This window comes from Arachis ipaensis, chromosome B8 (genome assembly GCF_059453495.1).
Source record: "Arachis ipaensis isolate K30076 ecotype BB chromosome B8, ASM5945349v1, whole genome shotgun sequence".
In the NCBI taxonomy this organism is placed as follows: Eukaryota; Viridiplantae; Streptophyta; class Magnoliopsida; order Fabales; family Fabaceae; genus Arachis; species Arachis ipaensis.
The window spans coordinates 14,009,266-14,029,088 of NC_142443.1; the positions used below are offsets into that span (position 1 = coordinate 14,009,266).

Below are 19,823 nucleotides of genomic sequence, written 5' to 3' on the forward strand. Positions count from 1 at the left end.
TGATAACTATACTGACAAGTTTAAATTCTTAGGACCTAATTATTGCCTAAACTTAAAATTACATGAGCAATTATTAGACCAAAAATATTTAATTTACCATTTCAAAATGTAAAGTGCAGATCAGACTTATAACACCACATGTAAGAGTGTTTCACCAACCAACACTACAAGAAGATTGAACCTCAACAGATTTAAGAGGTACAAGAGTATCAAAGCTTGAAACTTTCTTATAGCATTTACTAACCAAAAGTACCATGAAACTGGCAACATAGACACAAAGGAGAAAATCATCCAAAAAAAACATATGACACAGCCTCCATGTCCATCATCATTTCCCTATACAAAACCCTAAGCAAGAACATATTATGGAGCCAGTTTAGGAGAACCCTTTATAGAGAGACCCTTATATACCTATAAAGATATCAGAGCTGAAGCAATGGTAATGCCATTACAACCCCAAAGATGGAGAATAGTAATAACATCATCCATGCTGGGAATGGTTGCTTTCCGTTTTTCTTTACAACCTTCAACTGTTCTACTCTTTTCGTTCCTTCTTCCGTAGAATCCAAATTCTTCTCCAAAAGAACCTTTGGACTTGTGTCATTAGGCGCTGCCTCTGATGATGCCTGCTCGGGAGGAACTTGTTCAGAAAGCTGCTGCTCCTGGTTGTACTTCTCCACATACTCAGGGAACATTTTCCTGAATGTTGCGCTGCATGGAAAGTTATTGAAGCAAGAGGAGTTAATGGTGAAAATGGGAGACAAATTATAGAGACCTTGCTAAATTCTATGGTGACTTGTGAAAAGATGATGCAATAGACCTACTTCTTGCAATTGAAAGAAAGGGAAGATTTTGCTAAACGCTGCTTCTCGGCGGTGGTGGTGTTTACACTGCCGGTGGTTGGGCTGTTGTCCATCTGAAAGAATGAAGTCCATCAGATATCAAAAACTCGCAAGAAAATCTCTATACATGGCATGGTACCAACTGCAAGCTACTAAAGCTATAAAGGAACAATAACTTGCATTTTTTACCCCATAACTCTGATTTGGTGAGCCAAGACAACTATCTTCCAAACAAAGAAATAAGATAGGAAATGGAAGGAATAAGAATTTATTTAGAATACAAAGAAGGCACTCACCATGAATGAAAGAAGCCCTGTGAGTATGCTGCATTCGTAAATTAGAAAGTTCAGTATAGACCATTAGAAAGCAGTATAGAAAAGTAACCAACATCTATAACTACTCTCAGATACAGGTTACTTGTGTAAAAGCATATAACCACAATCCAAAAGTTAAATGAATAGATTAAAAAACAAATCACATAACGAAACATCATAACTAAATCAATCTGACCTTGAAACAGACCACATAGGATTCCAACTTTCAGGATGAACTGCAGGAGCAGGAGCAGCAAAACACAGAACTATTAAATCAAAATCAGTACCTCATAATATTAACTGACTTGTGCTATACCAGATAAAAGAACTTACAATCACTCATAGACAAACAAATCTTTTTCTGCGTCATGAACCGTCCGTTAGGTGTAGTCATGCTACAATATAGAAAGTACACATTGAGTCAATATCATGATAAAACACATTTGGAAATGAGAATTGACAAGCATACAGTAGCAAGAAGGATCACCTGATTCCAGGAGGCTTATATGGATATTCCGGAGGAAATTTGATTTTTCCGTAGTAATATCCACCTAACAAAAGGAGGAAAACATAAATAGGAATTGATAGCAATACATAACCTTGGACATTTTCGAAATAACAATCCCAATAGAACTAAAAATGGCGTGTTGAGATGCAACAATCACAATTTGCTAAATTGACAAACCTGCAAAAGGTGTTCCTTCGCTTCCCTCCAACACATAATCTGAAACATCATTAGAATAAGATCAGTATCAGCCAGTCTAAGAAATAAATTAAAATTAACCATTTGACAAATCTTTTCCATTTTATTTGACAATATTAATGGTAATGAGGAGGGTGAGCCTAGCAACAAATGTAATATTGTTGTGCACCTTCACTATGAGTCTATGACCTGTTGGTCATAGAATCTACAACATTGATAAATGAACAAAACAAAGGTTCAACACAAAAATTTTCTTCTTTTTTACCATAGTAGTACCACATCAATGATATGAGCAATTAACAGTGATGCAAACTTACGCCATTCAAGAATATCATTTGGTGATGGGCGAGCTACAACATGGGACACTGGCTCCTGCAAATTTAACATTGAAATTGAGCATAATCAAGTTGATAATATCAATGTTGATCAATTTTTCTTCAAAAATGAATAAAGAAATGCCATGTCAAATTGTCAATTTTTGATACAGTGCAACACAGTATGCTACAAAAACATTCTATGAAGGGGAGAAATAAAATAAAATAAAAAATACAAAGGAAATGTCTTCTTTCATGGCTCAACTTTTATCTTTTATAAGCTGGAACATCAAATTACACATTCAAGAAGCAAAAAATACAAGGGGGAAAAAAGTGAAACAGGAACAAATAAAATTATACAAACAAGCATAGAGTTTTAATTCAAAAGAATCAGTAAGCATATAAACTTTGAATAAAAATAAAAAGTAAAGCATAATTTTGAAAAAACAAAAGATGCTATACTTTACAAAGAGCTCTGTATTCCTTTTGAAGGCGCTTGATACATGACTTTTCTGCCATCCAACAACTTCAAGCAGTATAAAGAGCAAGCCTTTATACAGTACTTTGTCTCTTTATTATCCAATTAAGAATGTTCCTGCTAAGCATTGATCAAGAAGATATATAAATCAATATATTGAATATGAAATACAGAAAGTCACATATGCCATCTCTGCAAAATAGTTTACAAAAGGCAACAAAAATCAATTCCAAAATGAATGTGTGTGTACGAGACAGAGGGATAGGAGTGCTATGTAAAGCACGAAGATGGTAACACAAACATCACTACTCAAAGTGCATCAGTTTATCTTCTTTATCAGCACCACTAGCTGGTAACCATCAAAGGTTTGAACTATCACAATTCACAAGCCTACAGATCATATAATGATATGTATTTCTAAGGATTGCTGACCTTATTATGACAAAAGCTAGCTCAAACGGAGAGGGTTGTCCTACTGATTATAAAGGCTACCTTATCATATCCTTAAGCAATTTGTGACTTAACCCATCCACATGCCCAGGACTTAACATACCATGAGTGAAGTTTGCAGAATTGGTCAATGTAGATGGTCCAACAGGATGGATTTGATACCATACTATCTGAAGATTATTGACCAAACTCAACGGCAAAATTAAGCTCAACAGAGGAGAGTTGCCCAAGAGTAATTATAAGGGATAAAAGCAAAATGCCATTAGATTTTTATTTTGCAAGATAGAAAGCAACTAGAATTATACTAATCCCCAGCTTCTTACATGTCTGCCCCAATTCATAAAATCATGAAAACAATCCTCCATGCAAAGTTACAAAGAACTAAACCTACTTATGCAAGAATCCTAAAACATAAAAATCATCCCAAGAGAACAATCACTGAGACTACTCCTGTATATTCCATTATTCCATGAAGCCACTAGAATTGTATGCATCAGTAACCACAAACCAACAAACAGTAGAAATAAAAAATTCATTCATTCCTCAGATTAAATCTAGTTATTAATACATTATACAATCTTAAAATCCGTATTCCCTGCCTAAGCTATACAAACATTTCATGCCATCATTTAATGTCAACCCTAAATCCCTAATTGCAACCCTAAGTCACACTGTATAGGTAAAAATACTCTTTCTCCCCTTGAATTTTCCATTCTCATATCACCCTCTGGTTTGATTCCACAGCTTAAATGTTCTGTCACTGAAATAATTAAACCTAAACACCATGATCCACGCGAAAATCCGCCTTGATTCTCTGTGTACTTCAATTTCTCATTGTTCTCACTACATCGCTACGAATTATGAAAATCAATTCACGACCCCAGACATCAAAATCCACGAAATTTCACAATCAGATCATAAAAATCAAATCTTGATCATACACCCGCCAGAAAAGAATAAACCCCCCAGACTCAGAATAACAACAAGTTCAAATCTTCAAAGCGCAGATTAATAATAAAAGATTGAAAATTTTTCTTTTGTGAGCATACAGCGAAGAAAGAAGAAGAAAAATTCACCTGAGAGGCTGAGATCCGCTTTTGTTTTCTGTTCCAATTAGGTTCGACGATGCAGAAAAGAAAAGAAAAGAAAAAATAAAACTGATTTGGAATTTATTTATGATTTCTGATACTCCGTTTTAATTATTTTTTCCCCTTTCAGGGAAAAAACAGACAGAGAAGAAGGGGAAAATAGGGATCCTCAAAACGGCGTCGTTTAAACTTGGCACACAGAGAGAGAGTGAGTGTGTGAGAAAGTGGGCTTTGTTGCATTGCTGTCTGTGCGGTGGCCTTATTATTAATTTAGGCAAAGTCAATGTGAATTATTTTTAAGTAAAAATTCACATCTAATTATATTCATGTAAAATTAATAATTAATTATTATTAAATAATAATTTAATTAAATTATTTAATAATTTTTAATTAATGTATATTTTTATTTATTTTTAAAATTTTAATTATTAAATAAAACAATAATTTAGTCTGAAAAAGTTTATATTAGATAAATATATTTTTAAAGAATAAAAAATATAAAATAGATCCTTAAAATTGGTTTTTATTGGATATTTTAAGTTTTTCTATTAAAAAATATTTAATGTCATTAGTAAGCAAGATTAATTTATCTAATTTAAAATAAAAATAATAGAAATAAATGAAATAAAAGCACTTTTGGTAGAATTTACCATCCTAATTCTAGATCTAAATCCACCTTTCTTATAAGCAGTTACAAGCCAGTCAAATACAGTTAAATTAGTACCTGGATTATTTTTAATTTAGCAGTTATGAATATTAGACAATTTGATTAATATACATATTAGACTTTCTAAACTTTTAAAATCATACATATTAATTATCTGAACATTTAAAACTAAACAAATTGATCCATGTTCACTAATAACGTCAAGTGTTTTCTTATAGAAATAACTTATTAAGTTAATATAAAATATAACGAAAATTTAAAATAATATTTAATATAATATTATTTTAAGTGAATAATAATAATAATAATAATAATAATAATAATAATAATAATAATAATAATAATAATAATAGATTAAATAAGAAGTAAAGATTCAATACTAAAATACTTAAATAGATTAAATATTATATATATATATATATATATATATATATATATATATATATATAAATTAACTAAAAATAATAGAGTACAATAGTTCCTAAACTGGATTAACACTCTATATTTTATTATTTATTATAAAGTATTAACTAACATTAAGTTTGAATATACAAAAAAAAAATCATTATTAAAATAATATTGGTAAGGATAGAGTATTTTTTAAAAAAAAAAAAACTTTAAGGGTGATTTCTGTTGTTTATTCTATTTATTGGCATAGCTTTCATTGTTATGCATGATTTGTCAATTAGCCACATTTTTTTTCCAACTGAGTTGGATAGTTCACACTTATTATATACATGTATATGAGCTTCTGCAAACTCTTTGTCCACCAATAATATCTAGAAAGAAGTTAAAAACACTTATTACATGATGATAATGTTCCAGTCCAGAAGATTCGACTCCAACTATGAACTACCAACAAAATATCTGTTCTCTTTAATGGGACCCCATATATATAATTATTGGACTTCTTTATTTATCAAAGAATAAATGATTGGAGTTCTTCGACTACTTGTCTTCTCTCTGATGTTTTCAGATGCTTTTTTTTTTAATATAGATAATATTATGTAGTAACCAATTTGGGTTGGTCGAGTAGCTTGTTCACTCGTCCGCTTAAGCAAGTGTCGGGGGTTCGAATCTCGCCTTGTACATGTAGCAATCCATTGGCCAGCGCCACCCAGCAGCAGACTCTTATATAGAGTTCAAATCTGCGATGAATTAGTTCTTTGATCTGTCGGGTTAGGAGATATCACGGAAACAAAATATAATATTTTGTAGTGTTGAACCATTTGATTCAACTAAGCATCTGTATAGTTAGGATTATTATACTAATAATTAGGTGACTCTAAATCCTAATAAATTCAGATAAGTAACACTCCAATAGTTTATTTAGAAACATTTCATTAAGAAAGTGAAAATTATGTTAGGATTTAACATATAGTAATTTTAGAATATTACATACTAACATATAGTACCAGTTGCTATTGAAATCTCGTTCTTTATGATTGTGTGTAGTGTTGTATAAAACTTTTTGTAATAAATTTTCACTAAGAATTTAAGAATGTTTGATGTGTGTTTTTATTTTTAGTATTTTTATTTTCAAAATTTTGTTAAAAAAAAAAAGAAAATGGTGAAAATAATATAATTCTATTTTTTTTCCATAAAATTTTAAAAAATATTAAAAATAAAAATGAAAATCACACCTTAAATTTCTCTTGCCTTTCCTTTATTGGCTCTTTTATGATTTAGATGAAGATCATGGGGAAAAAATCCAAAAGGCACCTAACTCTTGCGCCTTTTTTTGTCTGCTAAAAAATGAACAAAGTGGATGCAAAAACAGCTATGTGAGTTTACTTTTGTTTTGTAAAATAATTAAACCTCAAAGGACCTTCAATTTATGTATGATAATTCTATGTATGTACACTACTAGACTTTTCACTTTTTAATTAATGTAATTTTGTTAATTGTCAAAAAAGAAAAAACTCAAAGGAGAGAAGAAGCTTTCTTTTTTTATTCTAGCCTCATTATTCTAAAACTTTTATGAGAGATAGTCTGGTAATAAAAATTCTAATATAGATGATGTTGAAGTAAATAATTTACTTTAATCAAAATGAATTTATCCATAGTATAGATAAATAGCCATATAGTATCCAAACTTCAAATGTATTTATGCTGAAAAGTGATTGTTTAAAAGTGAAGGCTCTCAAATAATGAATACGGAGTGAAACTTGTTTTATATCACTCAATATTAATGCATTCTCTCTTTTAAGAAATTTTGGATTAGATTCTTTTAGATATGTTAAAAAAATGGAATAGAATAACTTATGAATTTGTTCAAATGACTCTTATTAATTCAAATTTAGTGTAGACTAAAGAGGTCTTGCTTAAAGTATCTTTAATGCTAGTTCTAATTTCAATTTCATTTTGGGTCTTATAAAAATATTTATGGCACCATATATCATAAATAGTGATTTGAAATTTAAAGTGAAATTTGCTCCTCCAATACTTAGTCTTAATTTATTTAAAATTTTATAGTATTTTTTTATTTATCAATATAATTATACGAATGACAAAATTTTATTAGTTCTCTATCAAAGTGATACCGTATCTTTAAGGTGATACCGTTTTTATTTCATATATCAATTCCAATGCGACTTCAATTCTAAATTAATTCACTTTTTAGAAGTATCATTCAAAAGTGATACTCTAAAAATATTTTATTAGAGACACATTTTATCTGCTGCGGAATGAAATTTCTCCTTTCAATAAAAAAAAAAGTATGGCTTTTTGCAAGAGGAAAAATGGCAACAACAAAGTCTATATAATAATATTTCCTGTATCCTTACCAAAAAAAATATTTATTATATCTTCTCTTTTTTTTTTCTTTATATATATATATATATATATATATATATATATCCAAAACTTAAATTCAAAATTCTTATCTAAAAGAAAAAAAAGTTTGTCCCCCACTTCACCAATCCAATGTTGATAAATGTCTCACTATTTACTTTATAATTGGAAAATATAATGAATTTTACTTCCCAACAAATTTACTTAACTCAAATACATATCATTTTATATGGCAACATCATCACGTGCCTAACCACATGATCTTTCTGTCACCATTCCATTTTCACCAAATCCTCAGGTCAGAAAATGCCATAGTAGGTGCACCCAAATAAAGGTTACACAATGGCCACATGATCCCAACTATATGCACCAAATCCCAAACTAGATTTTTCACCATTTTCACAATTCTTCTTAGAAAACATTTGAAGATACTTGACTCAATGCCACATTCAATTCATCTTTAACTACAATAAAATAAGAATCAAGAATACAATCCTCTCTTCTACTACTACTATTATACCATGAAGCCTTTGTTCATCATAGCACTAATAACTTCTCTTGTTCTTGTACTTTCATTATTGATATCACCATCAACATGCTCTTCCACTACATCTACAAGGGTCAAAGTTGAAGTTCCACAATCCACACACATGTTGTATTCTTCATGGGGATTGAGGAAGAACAAGAACTCCCCTAAGCAGAGGGTGGAGTCTTGTTTCAGAGCAATTCCTCCAAGCAAGTCTAATCCCACACAAAACAAGTAAAACTCAATATAATTGTATCAATATCAATGTCATAACTAGCCTTGTATCCCCCTCCTTTTCTTAGCTTTTTTTGTTACTCTAATTAATTCATTTTGAGTTTAATATATGCAATGTAGTTTACAGTTTTTTCTAGCCAACCTGTTTGAGTTATATGACATACTAAAATCCATAATTCTTTAGTTCCTATGTTGCTTTTCATTGTAATCAATTGAAATCAAAATGAAAAGCAACCACAACATAGATATCTATGTTGCTTTCCACAAGAATATAGAAATCCAGAAATGAACAACCATTCCTTCATTTCTCACAAGTCAAAACATGATCTTGCCATGTTTATATCTCCTAGTCCATTGTTCATCATTTTAGTTTGCGAACATGGCAAAGTCATGTTCAAATAAAATCAACAGGATCCAAACCCAGCACTAAAATGATAGTTTACAACTTAACTGTTCTCTAAAAACTTGTCTAGCGTGGAAAAGCATATCACGATATGAGTAAACAACAATTCAAATTAACTTAAATCTGAGGGAAATTGGTGAACTAATCATTCTTGCTTAATCATAATGCACACAATACAAAAGTCACTTAACAAAGCACAAAAACAAGTTTCAAGCAAATAAAAGAATTCATTGTTATGTTTGGAAAAGAGAAATGCCGCATACGACAATGATTGCATAAACAGCACAATCAATGAACACAGCATCCATAGCGTTCTTCATAACCAAGCCTAATTCCAATGTCCTAGCTAGCTGTGCGTATTGATCTCCATCAGAAGGAGTTCTATACTCTCTCCCGTTAGACCTTCGGAAACCTCTTTGCTTGCCAGAAAGAACACGTGCAGCCACAATCGACAAATCAGTTACCAAAACTAAGTACAGTGGCCTAAAGCTTGTTATACTCTTAATCAACTTGCTACTCATCAGAGAAAATCCTAGATAAGAAGCAACTACAAGTACAGCCACAACGACAGAACAAAGAAGGCGGGTAAACCTTGAGGCATCAATGGCAGAACTTATTTCACTTGGGGTGATCCGAAGTTTAGATTCTCCCATCTGTGGCATTTGTCGTGACAGTTGCTCGGTGTCTATGATATCAGGAGGCAAATCTTGAGATGGCTGAACATGCTCATCTTGAGATGTAGGGACACCTGAAATTGCACTTTTGGGCTCGTGTTCATGCAATGGTGTTTGGCTTCCACTGACACTTGCATCGGCTTCGTGTGAAGGAACAACAACCGAATTGTGATTTAACATAATAGAATCTGATTTCTTCTCTGCCTCGTCATAAGGCAAAGCTGAAAAGAGACACGGCTTGTCAACAAAATGGTAATTACTATTCATTCCAACATACAATTTTGTAGGAAATTTATCCTAGCCATTCTAGATATCCATATTCCCTAACCAACAAGATTCTTAATCTTATAGGTAAACTACCAAAACGAGACCCACAAATTTATATAACTGACAAAAATAATTTCAAAAGATACGAACAACCATTAAACCCTTGAAAGATTTAAAAAGTGATAAAAATAACCACATATTAGATACATATTCTCAAAAGAGCTTTAGAGAACGGATTTTGATGCCCTTCTTTGCGAGTATGATTAGAAAAAATAAACATTTTCATCCATAAAATTTGGTGATTCTACCACAGTGAATGTTTTGGTGAATGACCACTTTTATTTTGAAAAGAAGAAAAAAGAGGTCTAGTGATCAAATTTTGCTCTAGTTTTTGCATGCATCTTCTAATTACTTATCCAAATGTTCATACAAAAATTTGAATCAAATGCACACCTCGTTTGCCAAAAACAAAATTAGTTTGTTACTAATAAAACAAAATATATTGTTATTTTTATCAGGCTTTTAAATCTTTAGAAAGCTTGTTTATCGTTCGTATCTTTCGGATATTTTTTCAGTAATATGGACTTTCGGGTACCATTCTGTTAGTTTACCCTAATCTTATTTTATGAAATGAATCAACCAATAAAATTGTCTAAAACTTCTGGTCTGATTCAAGAAAATAATAGACTCTACCCTACCGACTGGTCGACTACTACCTCTGTCTACTACATACTGTTATTTTGAGAAAACACGTACATCACATCTAGATACATTAATTTTTTGCCGTACTGTTTTTGTCAAACTTACATTCATGGATGCAGGGGCTAGTTGTCTAACTAATATGATAGATGTTAAATCTTCTGAATTCAACTTCGTGATAAATTGATACAAATGCAATAGCTAATCTAGAAAACCAAGTTCTCTGGCTAATGACATCCTCAATCTTATTTCACAAAACAATTTCTAATGAAATGCTTAAACATCTAAATCTTATTCATACAAGCTGTGAGTAGCAGCTACAAACTCACTAGTTGCCTATCCAATATGAAAATGATTAACAATTCCAAATCCAATAGCCAATCCAGAGAACCTAATTCTCATAGCCAACAAATTCGAGCCCATTCTCACTTCAAAGTATGAATCTAGTTATGAATTGTTCGGAACTCAAAATCATTTACCTAGTTGAATTATGTTATCTCATATTCAAAAGAAGCTTATAATCAAGACTAACTAATCCCAAAGTCAATTAACAGTCAAAACTGACTAATCAATTGATGGGGCAACTAATAGTAGCTACCGGAATTAGGTGTGAATATAAGAATTCTAGGGTCTGGAATCGGATTGCACAAGAAATTAAAAACAAGTAAAAATGCTACTCCAATTTGTGAGTTTTTGTTCTGAATTTGAGATTCAGTTATGAAGAAAGGGAAAGGTGAGAAAAGATGGAAAACGTACTTGTGGTAGTAAAGGTAGTGGTTGGATGACCGGAACGAGATGAAGAATCGGGTTGTGGCTGAGTTGGGAGGGTTTGGATCCGACCCGTAATGAAGGCGAGGCGGTCGGATCCTTGATCGAGGATCCTTCTTCGTCTTCGGGTTTCTCTGCTGTTCTCTGCCATCGTTCGTTACTCGCAGCTCTCGAATTAGTCTCGGCCTTTTCAATTCATAATAAAAATTTCAGTCAAAATAAAAGAATTACTAGGGGTTAAAATTTCGACACAGGGTCAATACTCAATTTGATCCATGAACTTGCACTCTAATCTTAATTTAGTCTTTAAAATTTTAATTGTCTCTATTTAAGAAGATTGCGAGAACCGAACCAATCATTGAACCAATTTAATTAAATATTAAATAAAATTATTCAAATTTAATATACAATTTCAAAAATTCAAATTCAATTATTTCTAAACTAATAAAATTTAAAATTTTATAATTTCACAAAAAATTTCTAAATAACTACTAAGTTCTAATCAAGTAATCAGCAGCAATACTCATCACATCAACAACGAAAATTTAGAATAAGAAAATTTTCAACAATAACTTCTAATAATCAAATAATCAGCAACAATGGAAAACACAAACTTACACAAAAACTCAAACCATTGGCAAAAGAATTCAGAATCACAAAAATTTTCAACAAAGGCTTCTAATAAAGTATTCAACAACAAAAATTCAGAATCCAAAAACAGAAAACTCAGCATCCAAAGCCAGAGAATCCAAAAACAAAAAAATTAAGCAAAGAGTCCAAACTCAGCATCAAACTAAATTCAGAATCACATCAGCAACAACCCCAACTCAGAACATAAAATTAACAACAACCATTCAAATCAACCATCAACCCCATCTCAGGACCCCATCAACAAAATTAACGCTGACAAATTAAGTTGGCAAAAAAATTCAACAGAATCATTCAAATCAACCATCAACCATTATTTCAGAAAACCAGCAACAAAGCAGCAGTGCTTACCGGCGGCGAGGGAGGAAGGGAAGTGAGCTCGGACAGAGAGAGAGAGGGCTCGAAGATAGAAGCTTGACGCCGAGGACAGAGACGAAGAGGACAGGGCCGACGACGACGACTACAGAGACTGGCTTGACGACGACGACGGAGACTGCGACGCCAAACGCTCCGAGCAGACCTTCTGGCGACGTCGAGGAGAAGAGGATCCAGCAGACAAGGGCCGAGTAGACCTTCGAGAGGCGACGACGGCAATCGCTGGCTGTCACCGCCGGTGGCGATAGTTGTGGCGTTCTGAAGTTTGAAGGTGGCTGCAGGTCTTCTTGCCTCTGATAGGGTTTAGCAAGGGGAGGGTTTCGTTCGTGAATTGTGTGTGTGCGTGAGAGAGAGAGAGAGAGGGGAAAGGGGCGGGGGGGCTGTTTGCTGTTTTGTTTTTTACTTTTTTTTTAGTAATTTAAAAAACCCGAAATCTTGAAAAGAATTTGCCCGGTTCAATTGGTTTCTCGGTTAACCACCAATTCGACCGATTTTAAGCCAGCTAATTTTTCGTTTTAATTGAACCAATCTGGAGATCGGTTCAGGCGAATTCAAATGAATTAGTCGATCTGGTTCAGTTTTCATAACATTGTTATTTAGATTTCAAACTTTACAATCGTGACTCCTATTAGTCCTTGAGACAATATCCGATATAAGAGACATTAATGGAGTGCTGATATGGACAGTCAGATATCACGCTTGTAAAACAACGCCCTTCTAGTTTTGGCACTTAAATATCTAAAAAACGACATGGTATCACTTGTTTTGGAAGGAAAATTTTTAATAAACACTACTTACGATGTTTTTTTGGCTATTTGAGTGCTAAAACCAAAATAATGTTGTTTTACATAGTCTAACGTAGCTTAACATCAGGTTGTCCACGTCAGCATTTTGTTAATGTTCGTGTCTCAAAAATTGTTCCAGGAACTAATATTAGTTACATTCACAAAGTTCAAAGACTAAATAATAAAGACAATTAAAACTCCAGGGATTAAATTAAAAGTTCGCCTGCAAATTCGTAACAAAATTGAGTATTTAGCCGAATAAAGACTCAATCTGGTCCTTATCTATTTTCACGAAGGACAAGGCGATCCTTGTCGAATAAAAATAGATACTTCGACCCTCAACCTTTTTATTTTGGGATAATATAACTCTTTTGTTAAAATATTTGTTAAATAGTAATGACAATTACTTTTGTGGAAGGTTTTAAACTCCTAAACTCTTCTTTTTACAAAATTTTTTTCAATAATATGACTAACTATGATTACTACTATTCATAGTTACAAAAATTGGACTAAACTGATTGGTTCAACCAGAAAACCAATAAACTAAACACTAATTTAGTCCAATTTAACATTCTAACCGCTTAAGAAAATAAGCCGATCAAAATCAATATAAACTAATTCAAACTTGACCGGTCAAATAGTTAACATACACTATCAACTTAAGAAATTTTCAAAAACATTGCAAATGGTGGAAGTTAAACTTGACTCTTCAAATATGAAAAGCAAGCTAACAATCACTATGCCAATCTGTTTTTTTATTATCTTTTATGCCTTTTAAAGTATATATTTTATTTAGTATATATATAATTGAATGTTTTTTATACTCAACATTTTTTAGATTAATTATTTTTTAATTGTATACAATTATTAACATAAACATTAAATTTTATTAACCATCTATAAATTAAAAAGTAAATAAAAATGTTTTTATTAATCCTAAAATACTTTTGCTATTTATAATTATATCTAATAATATTAATTTTTTAAACACATACTTGAATCATATCATAAGTACAAATTAATTAATGAATTAATAAAATAAAAATTATTTATCCTGAGAAAAAAATAAATTTATATATTATTATTTAATCATATAAAAATACTGATATTTTAAAATTATTTTTTGAATATAGTTTAAAAGTTGTTATTTTTATTGTGCCTGTAACAACCCTAGTTTTTGAAAATCAAATAATTAGTTATTTGTGATTTATTATATTTGTTGATAACTTTATTTTAAGAAAAATTATTTTACTAAAGGTAATTAAATGGAGTTTCATGATAATTGAAGTTTAAATTAATTAGAATTTTTATATAATCTTTATTGGATATTTGGTATAATTGAAATTACAATTTTGATAATTGAAAAAAATAGAAGAATTGTATAATTTAATTTAAATAAATTCTATTTTGAATGAATTATGTTATTAATTTGAACTCCTATAAATTATTTTATTAGAAATGATTAGATTGATATTTATAAATGCTTTAAGTTTACGTCAATTAATATTTATGTATAATTTTTACTATAATTGGTTATTTTATAAATTGAAATTAAAGTTTCGGAGATAGAAAAATAATGAAAAGTTATATCATTCAATTTGATTAATAAATATTGAGTTTAAACTATATTTTATAAAAATGTGATTAGTATTTTTATTTTATAATTTAAATTAGAAATAATTGATTGAACTTAGCAATATGTTGATAAACAATGTTCTTAGATATTTTTAACGGAGTATGTTTGATATATGATTTTGATAAACAAAAACAAAATTTTTCTAGAATTTTCTACAAAACTGAATCGCGATATCGAACTAAAGGCTCAATAGTAAATAGTTAATAAAGGAAAACAGGTTAGTAACGCTTTACTTTCGGTACGATCATGACGTTCTGAAAGTTGGGTCGTTACAGTGCCAAATTAAGATACTATTATAATAGTACTAACTAATTTTATGTTTATCTTTATATTAGTTATTTTTAGAATTTAAGACTTCATTGTTTTTAGAATGTTAATAATACATGTATTTTAAATTTTAATTTTAAATTTTGACTATTTTATATTTTTATTTACGTAGGACGGAATCAATCAGTTCAACCTGTGTCTCACTAGTTAAATCAATGAACTAATAATTTGATCGATTTGATCACCAGTTTAATTCTAACAACTATGCTACTACCACTACCTTCTTCATGACTTCATCCGTATCATTATCGTTTCTACCTTTACTATTTTTATTATGTAACCATACTTTATTATCATCATTATTTCCTTTACCGGCATTATCATCGATTTCTCAATATTAATGTTCTCTTCTTTCATTTCTTGTTCGATGCTATTTTTTTCTTTTAAAAGGTCTTCGTACTGCAATTATATTTTTTCTTGCAATATATAATTTTCAGTAAAGGTATTTCTCCACTTAGCCACTAGGGTGAAAGAATTTTTCAGAAATAAACTTATTTAATAGTTTTTGAGAGTTTGAAACCATTTTTTGTTTTTGTTATTGGAGTGGCAATGGTATTTTTTTTTAAATGTGAACAGTTGGGTGTTATTCTTAATTGTAGAATCATTTAATTAGAAAAGTAGAAATCGGATTGTCCGATTTGTTAGAGGTATAGAAATTGGACCGTCCGATTTGTAGAGATACAAAAATCGGACCATCCAATTTGTGTTAAAAAAAATTAAAATAGTTGAGGTACAGAAATTGAATTTGTACCTTTCACAATTTTAAAAAACACTAAAAATTACAATGTTAGGATATATCACTATTTTTACTTCTATTAAAAAAAACGTTTGAAACTTCACAAATTATAAATAAAATTTTTATAAAATTAATTTTCGTTATTATTTAACGATTTTTAGTAGAAGAATCATATTATTTCAAAATGAAAAAGTTAAAAATTAAAATATCACTTTTTTTTATTATAAGAATTATCTTGTCCTTTAAAAAAATAGACTACAGTTGAATTTGGTGTTTGCTCAATTTAGCCATTTTATTTTAATACGAGTCTAATGTCTAATATCGGTATTTAATTATTTATATATCCATCTATTACTTTATTAATTAATTATTGATTTAAAAAATATAGACTTCTAAGTTCTAACAAACCCGATAATAAGAATTAAGATTATGAATTAACACTCAAATGTTCCCAAAAAATTTTATAACCGGCACTTTTTTATGCAAATAAATTTGTATTCTTTAAAATTTTTTGAAGATTATTTTCGTTAAAAAGATCAATTTATTATTTTAAATATATGTTAAATAAATAAGTCCATATCATTATATTAAAAATAATTAAATTTCAAAAAATATTATTATAATACAAATTAATTTCTCTAAAAGCAAATAATAAAAAAAAATTAATTTGTTAAAAGTAATTTTTAAAGATTTTTATTGGGACTAAAATATTTAATTTAAAATTCTCTAAAAATTAATTTAAATATTTATATATAATAACTAATATAACTTTAACTAAATAATTATCTATTTTTTTTTGTGTCTGTAAATAAAACTAAAACAAATAGAAATATGAGAACAAACACTCTTAGCTCCTATCTTAGCCCGACAATCGGCAGCAACATTAGATCAATACAGAAGTTGAATTCTACCATTACCTCTTTTATACGAGATATGTCTTCATACTGTGACTTGAATTGTGCTTTCTTAATTTTCGATCCACTACTTTTTCTTTGACAACATCTACAGCTACTTTTATTACAGTAGTTTCCATATTGAGACTATTTTAAGCAGGGAGTGATAGCTAGCTTAATTCTATAGGTTCAAAACTAGAGAAGTCTTCCTTCTCTTCTAACCTAAGTGAATGACACTTCTCAGTTTTTACTGAACAACTCCATAATCTTCTCTATAATATCCATATTATCACCTACAACATAGTTGATAATATTGTTCAACAAAAGATACACATCCATAAAACCAGTTTCACAAGTCAATGAATCACAACCAACTTCTCACGCAATTATAAGACCATTTCAAACTGCCAATAACTCATTCTTGAAAACTGAATCAAAGGACAGACGTCTCAAACTACCTAGTACCCAGATGCCATAGTGATCACGGATAACGCACCTAAAATCCGCTACAAAAGAGTTCGGGAGAACTCTAGCATCACAGTTAACTTTAAGAATATTTTGGGAGGTGGCTGTCAGAAAAAATTCTGGACTGCATAATCCTAAAAATTTTTATCCTTCTTCACCCCTTTTCATCTCATTCACCAAAGTTTTTGCAAGACAAGAGATTTTTCTCCTAGGCCAAGATTCATTCGGGTTGAAAAAATATTACATCTATTCTGCCTAATTCACCAAATTCTAACACCCATTACTTCTTTTGTACTATTAATAACACTAATATTCAGGATTAGAAGTCGAAAGCATTAGCATGTTCAACAATAGAAGAATCTAAAGAATTTCATACATCACGGATAGTAGAATAATCCCGAAAAGAATGTAACATAAAAAGGATTAAATCTATCATACAAATAATTTAGGGTAAAAAATAAGAATAAGCCATGGGGAGAAAGAATTTACATGAATCAGCCAAAACAAAATTCTTTTCATGAATCAACCAATGCACAAATATATGTAGTTCGAATCACACTGTTTCGAACCTTGATTGAATGTAATTCGAATTGAGGCAATTCAAATTACTATGAAGCCTGAACTAAGCATAAATCAAATTGGGCTAATTCGAATTACTCCATTTATAGTTCGAATCAAGCTGATTCGAACTCCTCTCATGCACGCCATGCAACATAATTCGAATTGGCCTAATTCGAATTACTCAATTTCTAATTCGAACCAGGCTGGTTCGAACTATAAAGGAGCAGAGTTGTATATATATGTTGTGGACAAATCATGATATTCTACTTTGAAAATGGTTGTTCAAAGTTTATGAAATTTCAGTTACTAGCATATTTTCCGAATCATGTATTAGTTTAATCTGTAGATTTATTTATTGCGTTGTGAATTCAACATACATTTCGTACAAAACTCCGGAAACGGAACATATTCATTAAGTAAGATCCGAATAAAAGTACATCGCATTAACATTAACAAACTCTATCAGTTAACAACAACAAGTAAGAAAACCTATAACACTGGAATGTAAACACTAAAGTGAAATAAACAAAGTACCAAAGCTAACAATACAACTACTCATGTCCCCCTGCATGCTCTGGCCCTCCGACCTGTGGGTAAATCCGACGTGTGTGTCCGGATTGTCGACAGAGGCCACATCTCTTTGGCCGGTTTGGATCTGCGTCGTCCATGTTAGTCCGTATCCTAGTAGACCTCGGACGACCCTCTCTCACACGCCTCTTGTTAGGGTCCGGGATTACAGTCGGCCCGTCATATGGTGGCCAGAAACCCTCCGGAATGGGAGGTGTGAATCCCATCCGATACACACTGAACACCGAACTAAGACGATACACCTGGTGGACGTAAGGCTGCCATGTAAGCCGTGAGTAGGCACAGCATGCCAGTGCGTGCGGACACGAAAAATGAAGTGCCTAGAAGTATCCGCAGTCACATGTCTAAGATGCAAGCGAGACTCTGTAGCTACCCAGTGAGAACGAACCAGTCGGAGTTGTCTCTGCAACGGTGAACTCCGAGTTATCCCTGTCGTACAAAGTCACCGTGAAGCACCTCGCCGTCTTCAAGTTGGCCTCGATACAAGTCACCAAGTGCTGGCTGAATTGTTGTCCGGTTCCCAGCTGGGCCTCAGCCTCTCTCCCCTTGCGAACAAATAGTTCGGCTAGCCTTCCGTATGTTGCCTTCACCAGCGAGCACACAGGGAGGTTTCTGACACCCTTCAGGATTGAGTTCACACACTCAGAGATATTCGTCGTCATGTGTCCGAATCTCCGCCCTTCATCACGATGCTGTGTCCACAAGGAATACTCAATCCGGTTCGCCCAGTCACACATCGCCGGGTCTTCAGACCGCAGAATATCAAACCAGTAATCGAACTCCACCTCGGTCTTCGCGTACGCCGCGTTGACAAGAAGCCTCCTTGCGTCTTTGCCCTTGAAGGTTAGGGCGAAATTTGCCGCTACATGTCGAATGCAAAATGCCCGGTATGCAGCTGGAGGTAACCAGCCTCCGTCGGGAGCCTCAAGCGCGGCCTTGATGCCGTTATGCCTGTCCGATATAACCAGCAGACCCGGCTGTGGTGTCATGTGCTGATGCAGGTGGGAGAGAAAGAAGGACCAAGACTCAGCATTCTCACCCTCCACTAGTGCGAATGCAACAGGGAGTATGTTGGAGTTCCCGTCCTGTGCAATTGCCACAAGCAACGTTCCTCCATACTTGCCATACAGATGAGTGCCGTCGATACTAACCAGCGGCTTGCAATGACGGAATGTCTCGATACACGGTGGAAACGTCCAAAACAGTATGTGAAAATAAGCTCGAGACTCGTCCAGCTGTCCACAAACTCGAACAGGGCTCGTCCTAAGGACTGCAACAGCAGTACCAGGCATCGTCAGCTGGACTCCTAACACCCACCTAGGGAGCTCGTTGTACGACTCATCCCAATCACCATAGATGAAGGCAACTGCCTTCTGCTTCGCCAGCTAGACTCTCCTGTACGTTGGCCTAAACCCAAAGTGTGCGGCAGTGGCATTTAAGAGCACCTTGATGCTGACGGATGCATCAGCCCTAACCATTGGCATAATGAATGCCGATATCACATGATAATCCAAACTCCTGTGGTCACTGGAGATGGAGGTGGCCAGACACGTATGAGGTCCATTGTACCGTTTGACCTCCCAAATGCC

General features: G+C 32.2%; 2 protein-coding genes across 3 annotated transcripts; both read right to left on the minus strand.

Annotated features, from left to right (window-relative positions):
• Positions 1-73: 73 nt before the first annotated feature.
• On the minus strand, positions 74-4,431 carry LOC107613405 (ubiquitin-conjugating enzyme E2 34). Of its 2 annotated transcripts, none has more exons than XM_016315376.3 (10): positions 4,178-4,431; positions 2,636-2,768; positions 2,177-2,231; positions 1,842-1,880; positions 1,644-1,707; positions 1,490-1,551; positions 1,353-1,392; positions 1,139-1,166; positions 825-916; positions 74-711 (listed from the first exon to the last, which is right to left on the minus strand). In XM_016315376.3, the coding sequence occupies exons 2-10, from the start codon at positions 2,690-2,692 to the stop codon at positions 423-425; spliced, it is 726 nt and encodes a 241-aa protein (XP_016170862.1). In that variant the 5' UTR covers positions 2,693-2,768; positions 4,178-4,431; the 3' UTR covers positions 74-422. The 2 variants fall into 2 exon arrangements, with proteins under 2 accessions (XP_016170862.1, XP_016170863.1); XM_016315377.3 differs by having other exon boundaries at positions 2,636-2,771; positions 4,178-4,425.
• Positions 4,432-8,948: 4,517 nt separating this feature from the next.
• Positions 8,949-12,764, minus strand: LOC107614122 (uncharacterized). The gene is made up of 3 exons (XM_016316349.3): positions 12,220-12,764; positions 11,209-11,406; positions 8,949-9,707 (listed from the first exon to the last, which is right to left on the minus strand). The coding sequence occupies exons 2-3, from the start codon at positions 11,369-11,371 to the stop codon at positions 9,046-9,048; spliced, it is 825 nt and encodes a 274-aa protein (XP_016171835.1). The 5' UTR covers positions 11,372-11,406; positions 12,220-12,764; the 3' UTR covers positions 8,949-9,045.
• Between the last annotated feature and the right edge of the window lie 7,059 nt (positions 12,765-19,823).

Coding starts and splice junctions, on each gene's coding strand:
- LOC107613405 (XM_016315376.3), bottom strand. CDS start 2,692: ATGGCAGAAAAGTCATGTATCAAGCGCCTTCAAAAGGAATACAGAGCT. Junction 1,881..2,176: donor AAATGATATTCTTGAATGGC/GTAAGTTTGCAT, acceptor ATGATGTTTCAG/ATTATGTGTTGGAGGGAAGC. Junction 917..1,138: donor CAGGGCTTCTTTCATTCATG/GTGAGTGCCTTC, acceptor TCATTCTTTCAG/ATGGACAACAGCCCAACCAC.
- LOC107614122 (XM_016316349.3), bottom strand. CDS start 11,371: ATGGCAGAGAACAGCAGAGAAACCCGAAGACGAAGAAGGATCCTCGAT. Junction 9,708..11,208: donor CACTACCTTTACTACCACAA/GTACGTTTTCCA, acceptor GTCTCTTTTCAG/CTTTGCCTTATGACGAGGCA.